Source organism: Pseudorca crassidens, chromosome 18, assembly GCF_039906515.1.
Source record: "Pseudorca crassidens isolate mPseCra1 chromosome 18, mPseCra1.hap1, whole genome shotgun sequence".
NCBI lineage: Eukaryota > Metazoa > Chordata > Mammalia > Artiodactyla > Delphinidae > Pseudorca > Pseudorca crassidens.
Window position 1 is genome coordinate 11,632,151 of NC_090313.1, and position 13,148 is coordinate 11,645,298.

At 42.2% G+C, this 13,148-nt stretch overlaps 1 protein-coding gene and 1 pseudogene across 3 annotated transcripts in view; both read right to left on the reverse strand.

Annotated features, from left to right (window-relative positions):
- Positions 1 to 13,148, reverse strand: part of CLYBL (citramalyl-CoA lyase) — a 240,014-nt gene that overhangs the window by 27,243 nt on the left and 199,623 nt on the right. For all 3 annotated transcript variants that reach the window (XM_067713352.1, XM_067713350.1, XM_067713351.1), the window contains exon 3: positions 1,421 to 1,609. In XM_067713352.1, coding sequence (XP_067569453.1) covers positions 1,421 to 1,609 — 189 coding nt within the window. The remainder of the gene's footprint in view (positions 1 to 1,420; positions 1,610 to 13,148) is intronic.
- On the reverse strand, positions 12,087 to 12,910 carry LOC137211363 (STING ER exit protein pseudogene; annotated as a pseudogene).

Below are 13,148 nucleotides of genomic sequence, written 5' to 3' on the forward strand. Positions count from 1 at the left end.
TGGGGTAGGAACTCTTGAGAACATTAACCTGCTATCACTAGGATCTCCCAGCTCCTGAGGGGTGACCTTGCTGAGAAGAGCTCCGGTTTTGAAAGTAAATATGGGACCTTGAACGAAGGTCTTCAGGAAGACACCAATGCAGAGCTGATGGACAGAAAAATAATGGTAGCTACATGTGTAATTCTAAACTTTCTAGTAGCTACATTAAAAGAGTAAGATGAAACAGATGGTGAATTTAATTTTAATAAGAGGTTTATTCAACCCAATATATCTGAAATATTATCATTTCAACATGTAACCAACATAAAAATTATTGAGATAATTTACATTCTTTTTTCGGGGGAGGGTGCTATGAAGTCTTCAAAGTCCCGTGTATCTTACAGCGCATCTCAATTTGGACTGGCCACATTTCAAGTGCTCCCTAGCCACATGTGGCAGGCAGCCATGGCACTGGAAAGCACAGAGCCAACATAGCTACATACACGGAAAAGGTGAGCAATGTATTTGGGTGCCACAACTAGAACTCGGCGTACTGCTACAGTTGTAGCCATAGACTTAGGGATCACCCTAGATGTGGCATCAAAATCACCACTGTCCACACGCCCTTACCATGCTTCCAGCACCTGGGTGCCACGGGCCCTCCTCTCAGGAGTGGCACAGTGGAACCGTACTGTATTTGGCAGAGATCTGCAGAATCACTGCAGCCCCTAAATAAAATCTAGCCTCACCCTCCAACCTCCACCCCACTTTAACAATTAAAACAATCATAGTATAATTAGGCCCATTTCAAAGTTTTCTTAAGTAATTTGACATGCCAAGGGTTTATTGGCTGAAAAGTCTGTCATGAAACAAACACACCTGTCAGCAATTTAAAAAGGATGAACTAGAAAACTGTTCAGGAAATAATATCTGTGCTAATTAAAACCACTAGTTAAAAGCTTCCTGTCTTTTCCTATAGTTGCCCCAAGGAGTGACCTTTTCCTCTCCTCCTCTAGGTTCATTTTTTCCTTTGCAGCTAATGTGCTTTCACTGTCTCTGATGACTTCAAATGAATCTGCCTAAGAGGTATGCAAATCACTGCTCTTCCAGGTGGAGGGTTAGGGCCTGGCCGGGTGTAGTCTCAGGTAAGCTGGTTTCCAGGGGCTGCTCTGGAGGAGGCTGTTCTGTCTAAACCACAGATCTGTTAAGGCAGCAGAAGCATCATTTCAAGTGCAGAGCTGTTCCAGTGAACACTTAGGCAAAGCCAGGTTCTCCTTGTGTGCAGGAAATGGTCTTTGGGACCTGCTCCTTTTTCTCAGTTCCCTTTCTCTCGGCTCTGTGTATGCATTTTCAAAACCTGCAGCACCCAAATCCTTCCTTTCTGCTACTCCTTGTTAGCCTCTCCTGAGTCTTTAATTAAAGCAAAGCATGAGCTACTCACCCACTGGATTTCTTCAGGATCTTCTACCTTCGGGAGCATCAGGCTGGAAGGAAGGACCCGGGACCGCAGGAGGGCCTGCAGGTCTTCTTCGGCCAGACCACTGGACACTGAGTTGATTCTTACACACTTTTCAGTTGGGCCCAGATCAAAGTCTTCAAGAGTTTTTACTATTCTCAATCGAGCTTCATCCTATGAGTGTAGATAAAATGTAACTCCTAAGTTTATTTATCATTGAGAAGAAACACAATCAAACTGTCTGTGAAACTCTTATGTGGATGGAGAGTCTGAGCACCATTACAATGTCTACTATGTCCACCAAATAACTGGTATTTGAAATGAATTGTCCAGTCCGATGGGCAAGTGACTGATTTCCAGACTTCACTCGAGATGACTATAGCAGAGATGAAAGCCATTGTAATGCACGTTGGTGAAACTCTAAATAGTGGTCTCAGGACTTCCCTGGTAACACACTGGTTAAGAATCTGCCTGCCACTGCAGGGGACATGGGTTTGATCCCTGGTCCGGGAAGATCCCACATGCCGCGGAGCCACTAAGCCCGTGTGCCACAACTACTAAGCCTGCACTCTAGAGCCTGTGAGCCACAACTACTGAAGCCTGTGCGCCTAGAGCCTGTGCTCCGCAACAAGAGAAGCCTGTGCACTGCAACGAAGAGTAGCCCCCGCTCGCCACAACTAGAGAAAGCCTGTGTGCAGCCACGAAGACCTAACGCAGCCAAAAATAAATTAATAAATTTATAAATAAATAAATAGTGTTCTCATTTTGCGCATTAGCATTACTTTCCCATTGGAAAGGTAAAATAACTAATAGGTAACATTTATTGAGCATTTACTAAGCACCAGGCATGGTGCTAAGTGCTCTACCTGCATTTTCTCATTGAATAAATACAAGAAACTAGATAATTTATGGATTAATGGTAGTCTTGACTGCCAGCATATTCACATTAGGGAAAAAAATAAGGATTTGTTTTTCTCTTTCCACATGCGTCATGCTTTTTTTATTCACTTAAAAATTTTTTTGCAACTGAGTTGAATCTTAACATTTAATTAAGAAGGCACTCACAGGAAAATGACACTTCACACTACAAAAAAGCTCTAGCTTATTCAGATGGAAGGCAATAATATCACCAAGAAATCCCTTCATGAAGTGGTGGACAAATACATTTTTTTCTTTGATTTGGCAGGCTTTGCTCCACAGTTAAGAAAAGCTGAAAGGTTGAAAGTCTGATTCAGTATTTGAATTGTCCCCAGAAAAACTATATAAAACCAAACATGTTATTTATTGGCTTTGCGTTGGGGTGATGAAGCGGGGACAGGGGTTGGGGAGAGGGGAGTGCACTTGGGGCGTGGGGGCAGGAATCAAGGGAAAGAAAGCCCTTGAGGTCATTACTTCCTGCCAATTTCAGTTTCAAAACCAAATTCCTCCAACTTGCCAACAGCCCTCAACAAATTCTCATGGTCAGAATGAACACTTATCAAAAGTAGTTTCATTTGCGAAGGGTTTTTATGATACTAATAAAACTTTAAAGCTTCTCACTGTTGATGAATGTAGTTTGAAAAAAAAGGTCTTAACAATATATGGCCATTTGGATAGCAGTTGTTATCTAGGAAAATAATAAACCAAAGCAGAGAGAAAAAATAATTATTTGAGCCAATATTGAGTTGAAGTCCAATCAAGGAGACAAGCCAAGACAGTAGATTTAAACCAGGCGGATGTAGGTCTATGACCGGGTAGAAGCAGGGAAGGCCTCCAAATGTGGTCTGAGTTAAGCAGTGTGAGGAAACCAGCTTAGAGTTGTCAAGTCGGATGGACGCAGAGTACATAGGAGCAGTCTGAGACAGCTCTGTGGAGTCCTGATTTACTGAGCTCTGACTGCCAATAATTATGCCAAGCTTAGACAAAAGCAAGAGAGAGCTCACGCCAGCTAAAGTGAGGAAGGATGCAGCCAACAGTGGCTTGGTTCCACACCTTGCTGTGGGCTGTCCCACAGCAATAAAATGCATCCACTTGCTCTGTCATGCCCTCTCGCTGCAGCCACAGGATAGGAAGATCCTGAAGGTGAAGGTCAGAAGTCAACTCATCAACTCAGTAGTATGGTTCCAAGGCCATCAACAGCTGTCGAGAGAAATGCTTCCTGTGTGTATCTAGATCCATAGCCTCAAAGAACCCAAGATGTGCTATGCTCCATGCAGCCTGGCACAGCTACAAACCCGGGATGGCTTCAGCTCAGAAAAGTTTCAACTTCCAGGTTTCCTTTCAAGGGCAGGTCGGGCTTGTAAAGGGTCTGCTGGGACAAAGTGTATGGGAAATGGAAGGGAACTAACTAGATCATTTGGGCTGAAGTGCATTTTAAAACTTGAGTTATTTGAGGGACTTTCCTGGTGGCGCAGTGGTTAAGAATCCTCCTGTCAATGCAGCGGACACGGGGTCGAGCCCTGGTCCGGGAAGATCCCACATGCCGTGGAGCAACTAAGTCTGCGAACCACAACTACTGAGCCCGCGTGCCTAGAGCCCAAGCTCCACAGCAAGAGAAGTCACCGCAATGAGAAGCCTGCGCACTGCAACAAAGAGTAGGCCCTGCTCGCCGGAACTAGAGAAAGCCCGCGCACAGCAACGAAGACCCAACACAGCCAAGAATAATTAAATAAGTAAATAAATTTATTTAAAAAACCCCAAAAAACTTGAGTTATTTGAATCATCACCTCCATCCTCTAGTTTAATCTGCATGTGCGCTCAAGGACGCAGGATCCCTGGCAACATCAGCTTCCTAAATTGTTCATGTTGGTGTCAAACAAAATCTGACCTCTAAGCTGTTTAGTTGTGTCACTTGGATTCGAAGGGGACTGTTTGTTCAAAGCTCATGTTCTAAACCTGTTTGTGATTTTTATTTAAAGTCAGATTGCCATGGTTTCAGCACATTCCGGTTTACTTAGTAAAATTCAGCCCTTGTGAAATTGGCTGCAAATGAAGTACCCCATTCCAATTTTAGGCATAATCTGATTAGTACTTTTCATGCTGTAATAATGAGCAGTGAATACTCAGCATTTTATTAGACTTTTTTTCCTCTTTCTGGCTCAGAATTAAAACCAAGCTCTTTCCACTTCATCATTCTGTACCTTTCCAAAAAAAGATGATGGCTTTGGAGTTATATTGCCATACAACACCCTTATTAACGGGCTGTTGCTTGTGACAATTTACATAAGTGAAGTGTGCATCCCTCTGCTGTGTATCCCAAAATATCCAACAACTTCACTGAATTTACACCAACCAACAAGCATGTTGATTTTTTTTTCTTTTTGGTATTTTAATGGTGAAATATGTTACTATGCTAGCAAACACACCCATGCCATCTGTTGGGTGAGAGGAAGGCAGTTTCTAAGAACAATTAAATTTAGTTCTGGGTCTTCAGCTAGAGAGAGCCACAGTCCACCAGTTGTGAAAAGAAAGAAATTCTGTTCATGCTGTTCTCTCTCTATCACAGGCCTTACGTCTTGCTACCGTGTCTCTTACATCTCTCTCATCTCCATCACCTCGCTCCCTTCACACTTTCATTCTCTTTTTCTTTGGCTCTTGTTTGGCCCTGACCATCCTTCCAAGTGCCATCTCATTAGGGGGATTAGTAAGACTCGGCCTGGCAGACACCACCTTCTCAGAAGGGCTATCCAGGTGATCTGCTGAGATTATTGGGAGGTAAATGCTCCCTGGAGAAAGAAGGAAAAGGAAATGAAGGCAAAAAGAGGCCACTCAAAAACAACTGTTTTTGGGGGGTGGGGTGGTCTTACATTCTGGAAGCAAAACAGGTTGTTCAAAATGGAGTTGAGAAGGAACTGCACTCTGAATGTGCTGGCACTGCAGGGCAGCCTGGTAAGCATTTCTCAGTGTAGGGCGAACCTGTCCTCCTAAAATCTGACAACCTGAAAAGAGGGAGTAATGAGTGCAAGGCCTTCCTCAACAGTTACATGAGACTTTTGCAGAGACTAATTACCTTTGTGTGTTTGTAGCATGTTTGATTCCAGAGGTGGGCTCTGCAAAGGCCACAAAGAAAGTTGGCACAGGTCAGACTCTTCACAGGCCCTGGTCCTAAAAGGTGGTATTACCAAAGTTCCCACATTCAACTGATACTTCGTGCCATGGGCTGCTCAGTGCAGTGGACCGGTGGCTAATAAACTTGTCCTTATACATAAGCCACCGTATTATGTGACTCTGGGCCAGGAACCAAGGCGTGCTATGATTTCAGAGACCGGATTCTTATCACCTGGGGAAGAGACATGCTCTGCTGACGTAAGAAAGCGGATAAATCAACCATCACCGAGACCTGCAGACTCTGAAATTAAAGGAGAAAATATGCGTGCCGTTGGTTCAATTGGCACCCATTAAAGCTAATAACTAATCAGCCTTGCAAGTTTCTAGCTCAGAATGATCAAATCTGCAAAGAAAACAACATCCGTCCACTTTTACACTCCAGTGGAAGAGGTGGTCCCTCGCGGCGGGGCGGCACAGTCTCGCCATCTGGAGAATAAATCGAGTGTGAAGTACAGTATAGTTTGGGACCAAGCTCCGTGGCAGCAGCTCAGCAGTCAGTTCATTAGTTCCAAACTTCCAGGGATTAGAGCGACATCAATTCTACTGTCGGATAGGAAGAGACAGACAGGATACGAGATTCAAGGAGGATTGTGACAACCAGGAGGAGCCCCTTGGGCTTATTTATAAAACTACAAAGTATAAACATACCCAAATAAGTGTCTTAAATAATAGCATTATTACAGTTTCATAACATCTGAATTAACACCTTCCTCTTCTTCCACCTCCACCCCGAAACCCTGTATGTTAATAACATATAATGTTTTCAGATGAAGTCGCCAAGACGACCCTGAATGCAACAGGAGCAGTGAGAAAGCTGTGCGGCCGAAACAAGACTTGGGAGTTAAAAAGTACGGAATATTTTCTAGGCTCTGGGGAGATGCATAACCTCTGTGATTTTTAAAAATGAGCAATGACTATTTTCATCCTACAAAAGGCAAATTGCCATGCCAATACTCAAAAACACTAGTGAATTCTGTCTTTTCTGAATTTGTCCATCTCACCTCACTTTGATTTCATCTGACTCATAAAATGATGTCATAAGCATGGATTGGAATGGGCAAAAGGCCCTGATATTGTCATCTATATAAAATTATTTTTTTGAAAATTTTGAGATTGTTTGGTTTAAAATAAAAAGTTCTGATGTATTGTTCCATTTAAGGATCTCCCTTTTCATATAAGTTCTTTTTATACACTAATATTAAAAAACAGAAGTGCTTGTGACAAAGTCATCATTAGAAAATTACTGTATTTTTCTTACAAATGTATAAAATGTATTATAATCACAGAGACTGCTGTAGTTACTGCATTAGAAAAAAAGCCAAATTCTCACTGATTATTACAACCTGGTAGTGTTTCTTTAGGTAAGATGGTAGTGTTGAGTTTTCTAACCCCCAAAAATCTTGGTTTGCCTGTTTTTTTTTTAACCTTTTTTTTTTTTTGGCTGCATCATGTGTGGCATGCGGGATCTTAGTTCTCAGACCAGGGATTGAACCCACGCCCCCCTGCAATGGAAGCACAGAGTTTTAACCACTGGACCACCAGGGAAGCCCCTTGGTTTGCCTGTTTTTGAAAAAAGAAAATCTACAGCAATATTGAACATACCATGAGTTAACTGGTTAAAATTTCATTCATCAATAACACCAAAAGCACTGGTAACAAAAGAAAAAATAAATTGAACTTCATGAAAAATTTAAAATGTTGTGCATCAAAAGATACTTTCAACAGAGTGAAAAGGCAACCCACAGAATGGGAGAAAATATTTGCAAATCATATGTCTGATAAAGGAATATATATTCAGAACATATATAGAACTTCTAAAACTCAGCACCAAAAAAACAAACACCACAATTCAAAAATGGGCAGAGGACTTGAACAGACATTTCTCCTAAGAAGATATAAAAATGGACAATGAGCACATGAAAAGATGTTCAGTATCATTAATCATTAGGGAAATGCAAGTCAAAACTACGAGACACCACTTAACACCCATTAGGATGGCTACTGTCAGAAAAACAGAAAAAAACAAGGGTTGGAGAGGATGTGGAGAAATTGGAACCCTTGTGCACTGTTGGTGGGAATGTAAAATGGTGCAGCCGCTATAGAAAATAGCATGGCAGTTCCTCAAAAAATTAAAAATAGGACTTCTCTGGTGGCGCAGTGGTTAAGAATCTGCCTGCCTGTGCAGGGGACATGGGTTCGAGACCTGGTCAGGGAAGATCCCACATGCCGCGGAGCAACTAAGCCCGTGCGCTGCAACTACTGAGCCTGCGCTCTAGAGCCCGCGTGCCACAACTACTGAAGTCCACGCGCCTAGAGCCCGTGCTCCATAACAAGGGAAGGCACCTCAATGAGAAGCCCGCGCACCACAACAAAGAGTAGCCCTGCTCGCCGCAACTAGAGAAAGCCTGAGCAGCAACGAAGACCCAACGCAGCCAAAATAAATAAATAAGTAAAATAAATTTATTAAAAAAATTAAAAATAGAATTAACATATGATGCAGCAATTCCACTTCTGGGTATATACCCAAAAGCGCTGAAAGCAGGTCTCGAAGAAATTATTTGTACACCCATTTTTATAGCAGCATTATTCACAATAGCTAAAATGTGGAAGTAAACCAAGTGTCCACTGACAGAAGAATGGATAAGCAAAATGTGTTAAATATGTGCAATGGAATATTGTTCAGGTTTAAAAAGGAAGGAAATTCTGACACATGCTACAACATGGATAAACCTGCTGTGCTAAGTGAAGACATTATGCTAAGTGAAATAAGCCAGTTACAAAAGGACAACAATGTGAATATATTTAATAACCACTTAATGGTACACTTAAAAATGGCTACGATGGTAAACTTTATATTTTATCACAATAAAATTGAGGAAAATGTTCATTTATTGATTTCATCCCATAAGTTATTACACTCTAGGCATTCTGTTTACTCTGAAACTGTAGATTTTGGTAGAGCAAAGTTTCTGATATGCTGATTATGAAAGATCCTTTAAAACACAGGTTTATTAAAATGCCAAATCAGCTTTCATTCAAAGGACTAAGAAGGCTCAGGATGTGTATGGGTGGATACACTGGCATACAAGTACAAGTAGCTCTTTGAGTCTCTGTTTTCAGTTCTTTTGGGTATATACCTAGGAGTAGAATTGCTGGGCCATTTAGTAATTCTATGTTTAGCTTTTTGAAGAACTGCCAAACTGTTTTCCAAAGTGGTTGTACCACATTTTACATTTCCCACCAACACTGTTATCAGAGTTCCAAATTTTTCCACACTCTTGCTAACACTTGTTATTTTTCATTTTATTTGTTTTTGATAATAGCCATCCCAGTAGATGTGATATGGTATCTCGTTGTGGTTTTGATTTGCATTTCTCTAATGATTAATGATGCTGAGCATCTTTTTATGTGCTTACTGGCCATCAGTATACAGATCTTCCTTGACTTATGATGGAGTCATGTCCCGATAAACACACTGTAAGCTGAAAATATAATAAGCTGAAAATGCATTTATACACCTAACCTACTGAACATTATAGCTCAGCCTAGCCTACCTTAAATGTGCTCTGAACACATATTAGCTTACAATTGCGCAAAGTCATCTAAACATGAATATCTCACGTAATTTATTGACTACTGTCCTAAATGTGAAAAACTGAATGGTTGTCTGGGTAGAGACTGATTGCCAGTGCATCGATTGTTGACCCTCATGATCACATTGCTGATGGGAGCTGTGGTTCACTGCTGCTGCCCAGCATCACGAGACAGGATCGGACCACATATCACTAGACCAAGAAAAGACCAAAATTCAGTACTCAAAGTATGGTTTCTACTGAATGCGTACTGCTTTCGCACCATCATAAAGCTGAACCATTGTAAGTCAGGGACCATCTGTACCTTCTTTGGAGAAATGTCTATTCTAGTCCTAAATTTTAAAAAAAATGGGTTGTTTGTCTTTTGGTTGTTGGGTTATGAGTGTTCTTTATATATTCTAGATATTTAATCCATATCAGATATATATGATTCACAAATATTTTCTCCCCTTCTGTAGGTTGTCATTTCACTTTTTTTTTTTGGCCACACCATGCAGCTCGTGGCATCTTAGTTCCCCAACCAGGGATCGAACCTGCATCCTCGGCAATGAAAGCACAGAGTCTTAACCACTGAACCACTGGGGAATTCCCTATCATTTCACTTTCTTTTTTTTTTTTATGTGCAAATGATGTGACCAACAAGGGCTTTATTTCCAAAATATATAAACAGCTCATACAACTCAATAATAAAAATCCAAACCCAATCAAAAAAATGGGCAGAAGATCTACATAGACATTTCTTTAAAAAAGACATACAGATGGCCAAAAAGCACATGAAAATATGCTCAAAAATTATTAGAGGAATGCAAACCAAAATTACAATGATGTATCACCCCACACCCATCAGAATGGCTATCATCAGAAAGTCTACAAATAATAAATGCTGGAGAGGGTGTAGGAATGTAAATTAGTTACAGCCACTGTGGAAAACAGTATGGAGGTTCCTTTAAAAACTAAAAATAGAGTTACCATATGATCCAGCAATCCCACTCCTGGGCATATATCTAGAGAAAATCATGATTTGAAAAGATACATGCACCCCAATGTTCACTGCAGCGCTGTTAACAATAGCCAAGACATGGAAGCAACCTAAATGTCCATGGACACATGAATGGATAACAAAGATGTGGTACATATATACAATGGAATATTACTCATCCATAAAAAAGCATGAAATAATGCCATTTGCAGCAACATGGATGGACCTAGAGATTATCATACTAAGTGAAGCCAGGCAGAGAAAGACAAATGTTATATCACTTATATGTGGAATCTAAAAAATAGTACAAATGAACTTGTTTACAAAACAGAAGCAGACTCAGAAACACAGAAAACAAACTTATGGGTACCAAAGGGGGGCGGGTGGGTGCATAAATTGGGAGTATGGGGTTAACAGATGCACACTACTATATATAAAACAGATAAACAACAAGGTCCTACTGCATAGCACAGGGAACTATATTCAATACCTTATAAGAAATTATAATGGAAAAGAATAGAAAAAATATAGATATATACATATGTATGCATAACCAAATCACTTTGTCGTACACCTGAAACTAACATAATATTGTAAATCAGCTATACCTCAATGAAAAAAATAATAATCTCTCTTCAAATCTAAAAACAAAACAAAACAGGTTTAGTGGAAGTAAGTATGAAAGAGCAGCAATGGTAGGAGGCTGTGGTCAGAGCAGAGTATTGGCTCTCACAGGTGGTGTAGATGATATCCAAGGAGTTTGTGGCTAAAGGGGGGTGAAGGTAAAGGTCATTGTTTGGAGTCGTGGTCAAGGAATTGTGAGGAGGTTATGGTTGCTTATCCACACGATGCCTAATTATCTCTCAACATGAGGACCAGGAAATGAGGTGGAGAGGAAGACTCAGTTGCAAAGCCCCCATTGGATGCAGGAGAGTAACTGGGAAGCTGGTCACACAGCCCCACCCCAGGCTTTCCCAGGACCCCCCCACCCCTCCTTCTCCCAGTTCTTGCTAGCTCACATCTAACCCCACTCTAACCTACTTTTCCTTCCAAATTCAGAAATCGGGGGAAAAAAAGCAAAGAAAAATGCCCTACTGTTTCCCAGCAGCACCTCACATACATGCCTTGGGTGCCTACTAAGCACCCAAGCCATGTAAATAATACGAAGAGGCTAAAACACTCCTCCTGTCCCAACACCTTGCAATACAGGTGAACAGATAAAAACATGGGTACAAACACTACATACTAATGTCACTGAAGCAGTGTGACATTAAATATTTATGTATATGACACTCCTCCACAAATAGCAAATGTGAAATAAAAGACAGTCAACAGATAACTTTTATCTCGGTGTCATTTCTTTTTTTTTTTTAACATCGTCATTGGAGTATAATTGCTTTACAATGGTGTGTTAGTTTCTGCTTTATAACAAAGTGAATCAGTTATACATATACATATGTTCCCATATCTCTTCCCTCTTGCGTCTCCCTCCCTCCCACCCTCCCTATCCCACCCCTCCAGGCGGTCACAAAGCACCGAGCTGATATCCCTGTGCCAAGATTTCAAAAATCTTTAAACATTTTATTAACTTTGAAGAAGGAATAAGAATAGCTCCTTTAGAAACTAGACACACTGAAGCACTGATCTATTCACAGAGCTTCTACACAGATGAAGAAGTTTATATCCAATGGACAAAAAATAGTACAGAAGACCTATACACAGAAAGATTGAGAAAAATCCATCTCTAGAAAGCAGGTCAGATGAACTCAAAGACCTCACTGAGGGCTTCCCTGGTGGCGCAGTGGTTGGGAGTCCGCCTGCCGATGCAGGGGACACGGGTTCATGCCCCGCTCTGGGAGGATCCCACATGCCACAGAGCGGCTGGGCCCGTGAGCCATGTCCGCTGAGCCTGCGCGTCCGGAGCCTGTGCCCCGCATCGGGAGAGGCCACAACAGCGAGAGGCCCGCGCACCGCAAAAAATACCTCACTGAATGTAGGAGAATCACTAGGAAGTCACGTAAAGCCTTCTGCTGGGGCATAAAGGTAGGAACCAGTCCATGTAGTCAAGAAAACACTCTTTTTCCTCCTTATCTAAATGCTTGCCTCCAGTCTGGGTTCACGGAAAGGTCCTGATTATTTGAACTGGTTGTCAATCAAGGTTCCCTTCATTTTCGCTTTCTTGGCTTCCGGTTCAGCCAGCTCCTGCAGCCGCCTCTTACTCATGCCTTTGCGCTCCAGCTGCTTCTCAATCACCTTGGCATTCTGCGCATACGAGTCAGCAACTTCTCTAGCCTCAATCTCCTCTTCCTCTTCATCAATAGTAGACACAGTGACAGAGCTGAACTTGCCCATGTCTTTAGTCCGTTTCGTCATCATCACTTTCTTAGGAGGCTCTTGTTTCTGAGTATATATGTTCGTCTTCCCAAAACCCTGGCCGAACTTGACTACTGCTCCATCCACAATGAAGGTCACAGGAGCATTCTTCGGTTGGGACTGGTAGAAGAGTGGCAGCCCGCACTTTGCACATTTCTTCCTGTAATGTCGTTCAATGCCTTCAGGCCTCCGAATATACATAGTCTCCTCGTCTTCTGTGTTACAAAACTTGTGGGCATGTTTGGCAGCATCAATCACACGGGACCGATCCCGGCGCCTCACGGGCAATTTCTCCAACTGACAGTCCAGCACCAGGACCATCTGGCCGCATAAACAGTAGTAGACGTGAAGGGGCTTCTCGCCGTCGTCATACTCCTCGCGATCCCGGGTATCGGAGCAGACTACGGACTGGGAAACTACTTTAGGCATAGCTCAGAGCAGCACCGGAAATTATAAAGGCAAAAGTAAGAGTCACGCGGAAATGACGTCATTCACCTCATTTCACTTCCTTTTTTTTTTTTTTTTTTTTGCCGTACGCGGGCCTCTCACTGTTGTGGCCTTCCCTGTTGCGGAGCACAGGCTCCGGACGCGCAGGTTCAGCGGCCATGGCTCATGGGCCCAGCCGCTCCGCGGCATGTGGCATCTTCCCGTATCGGGGCATGAACCTGTGTCCCCTGCATCG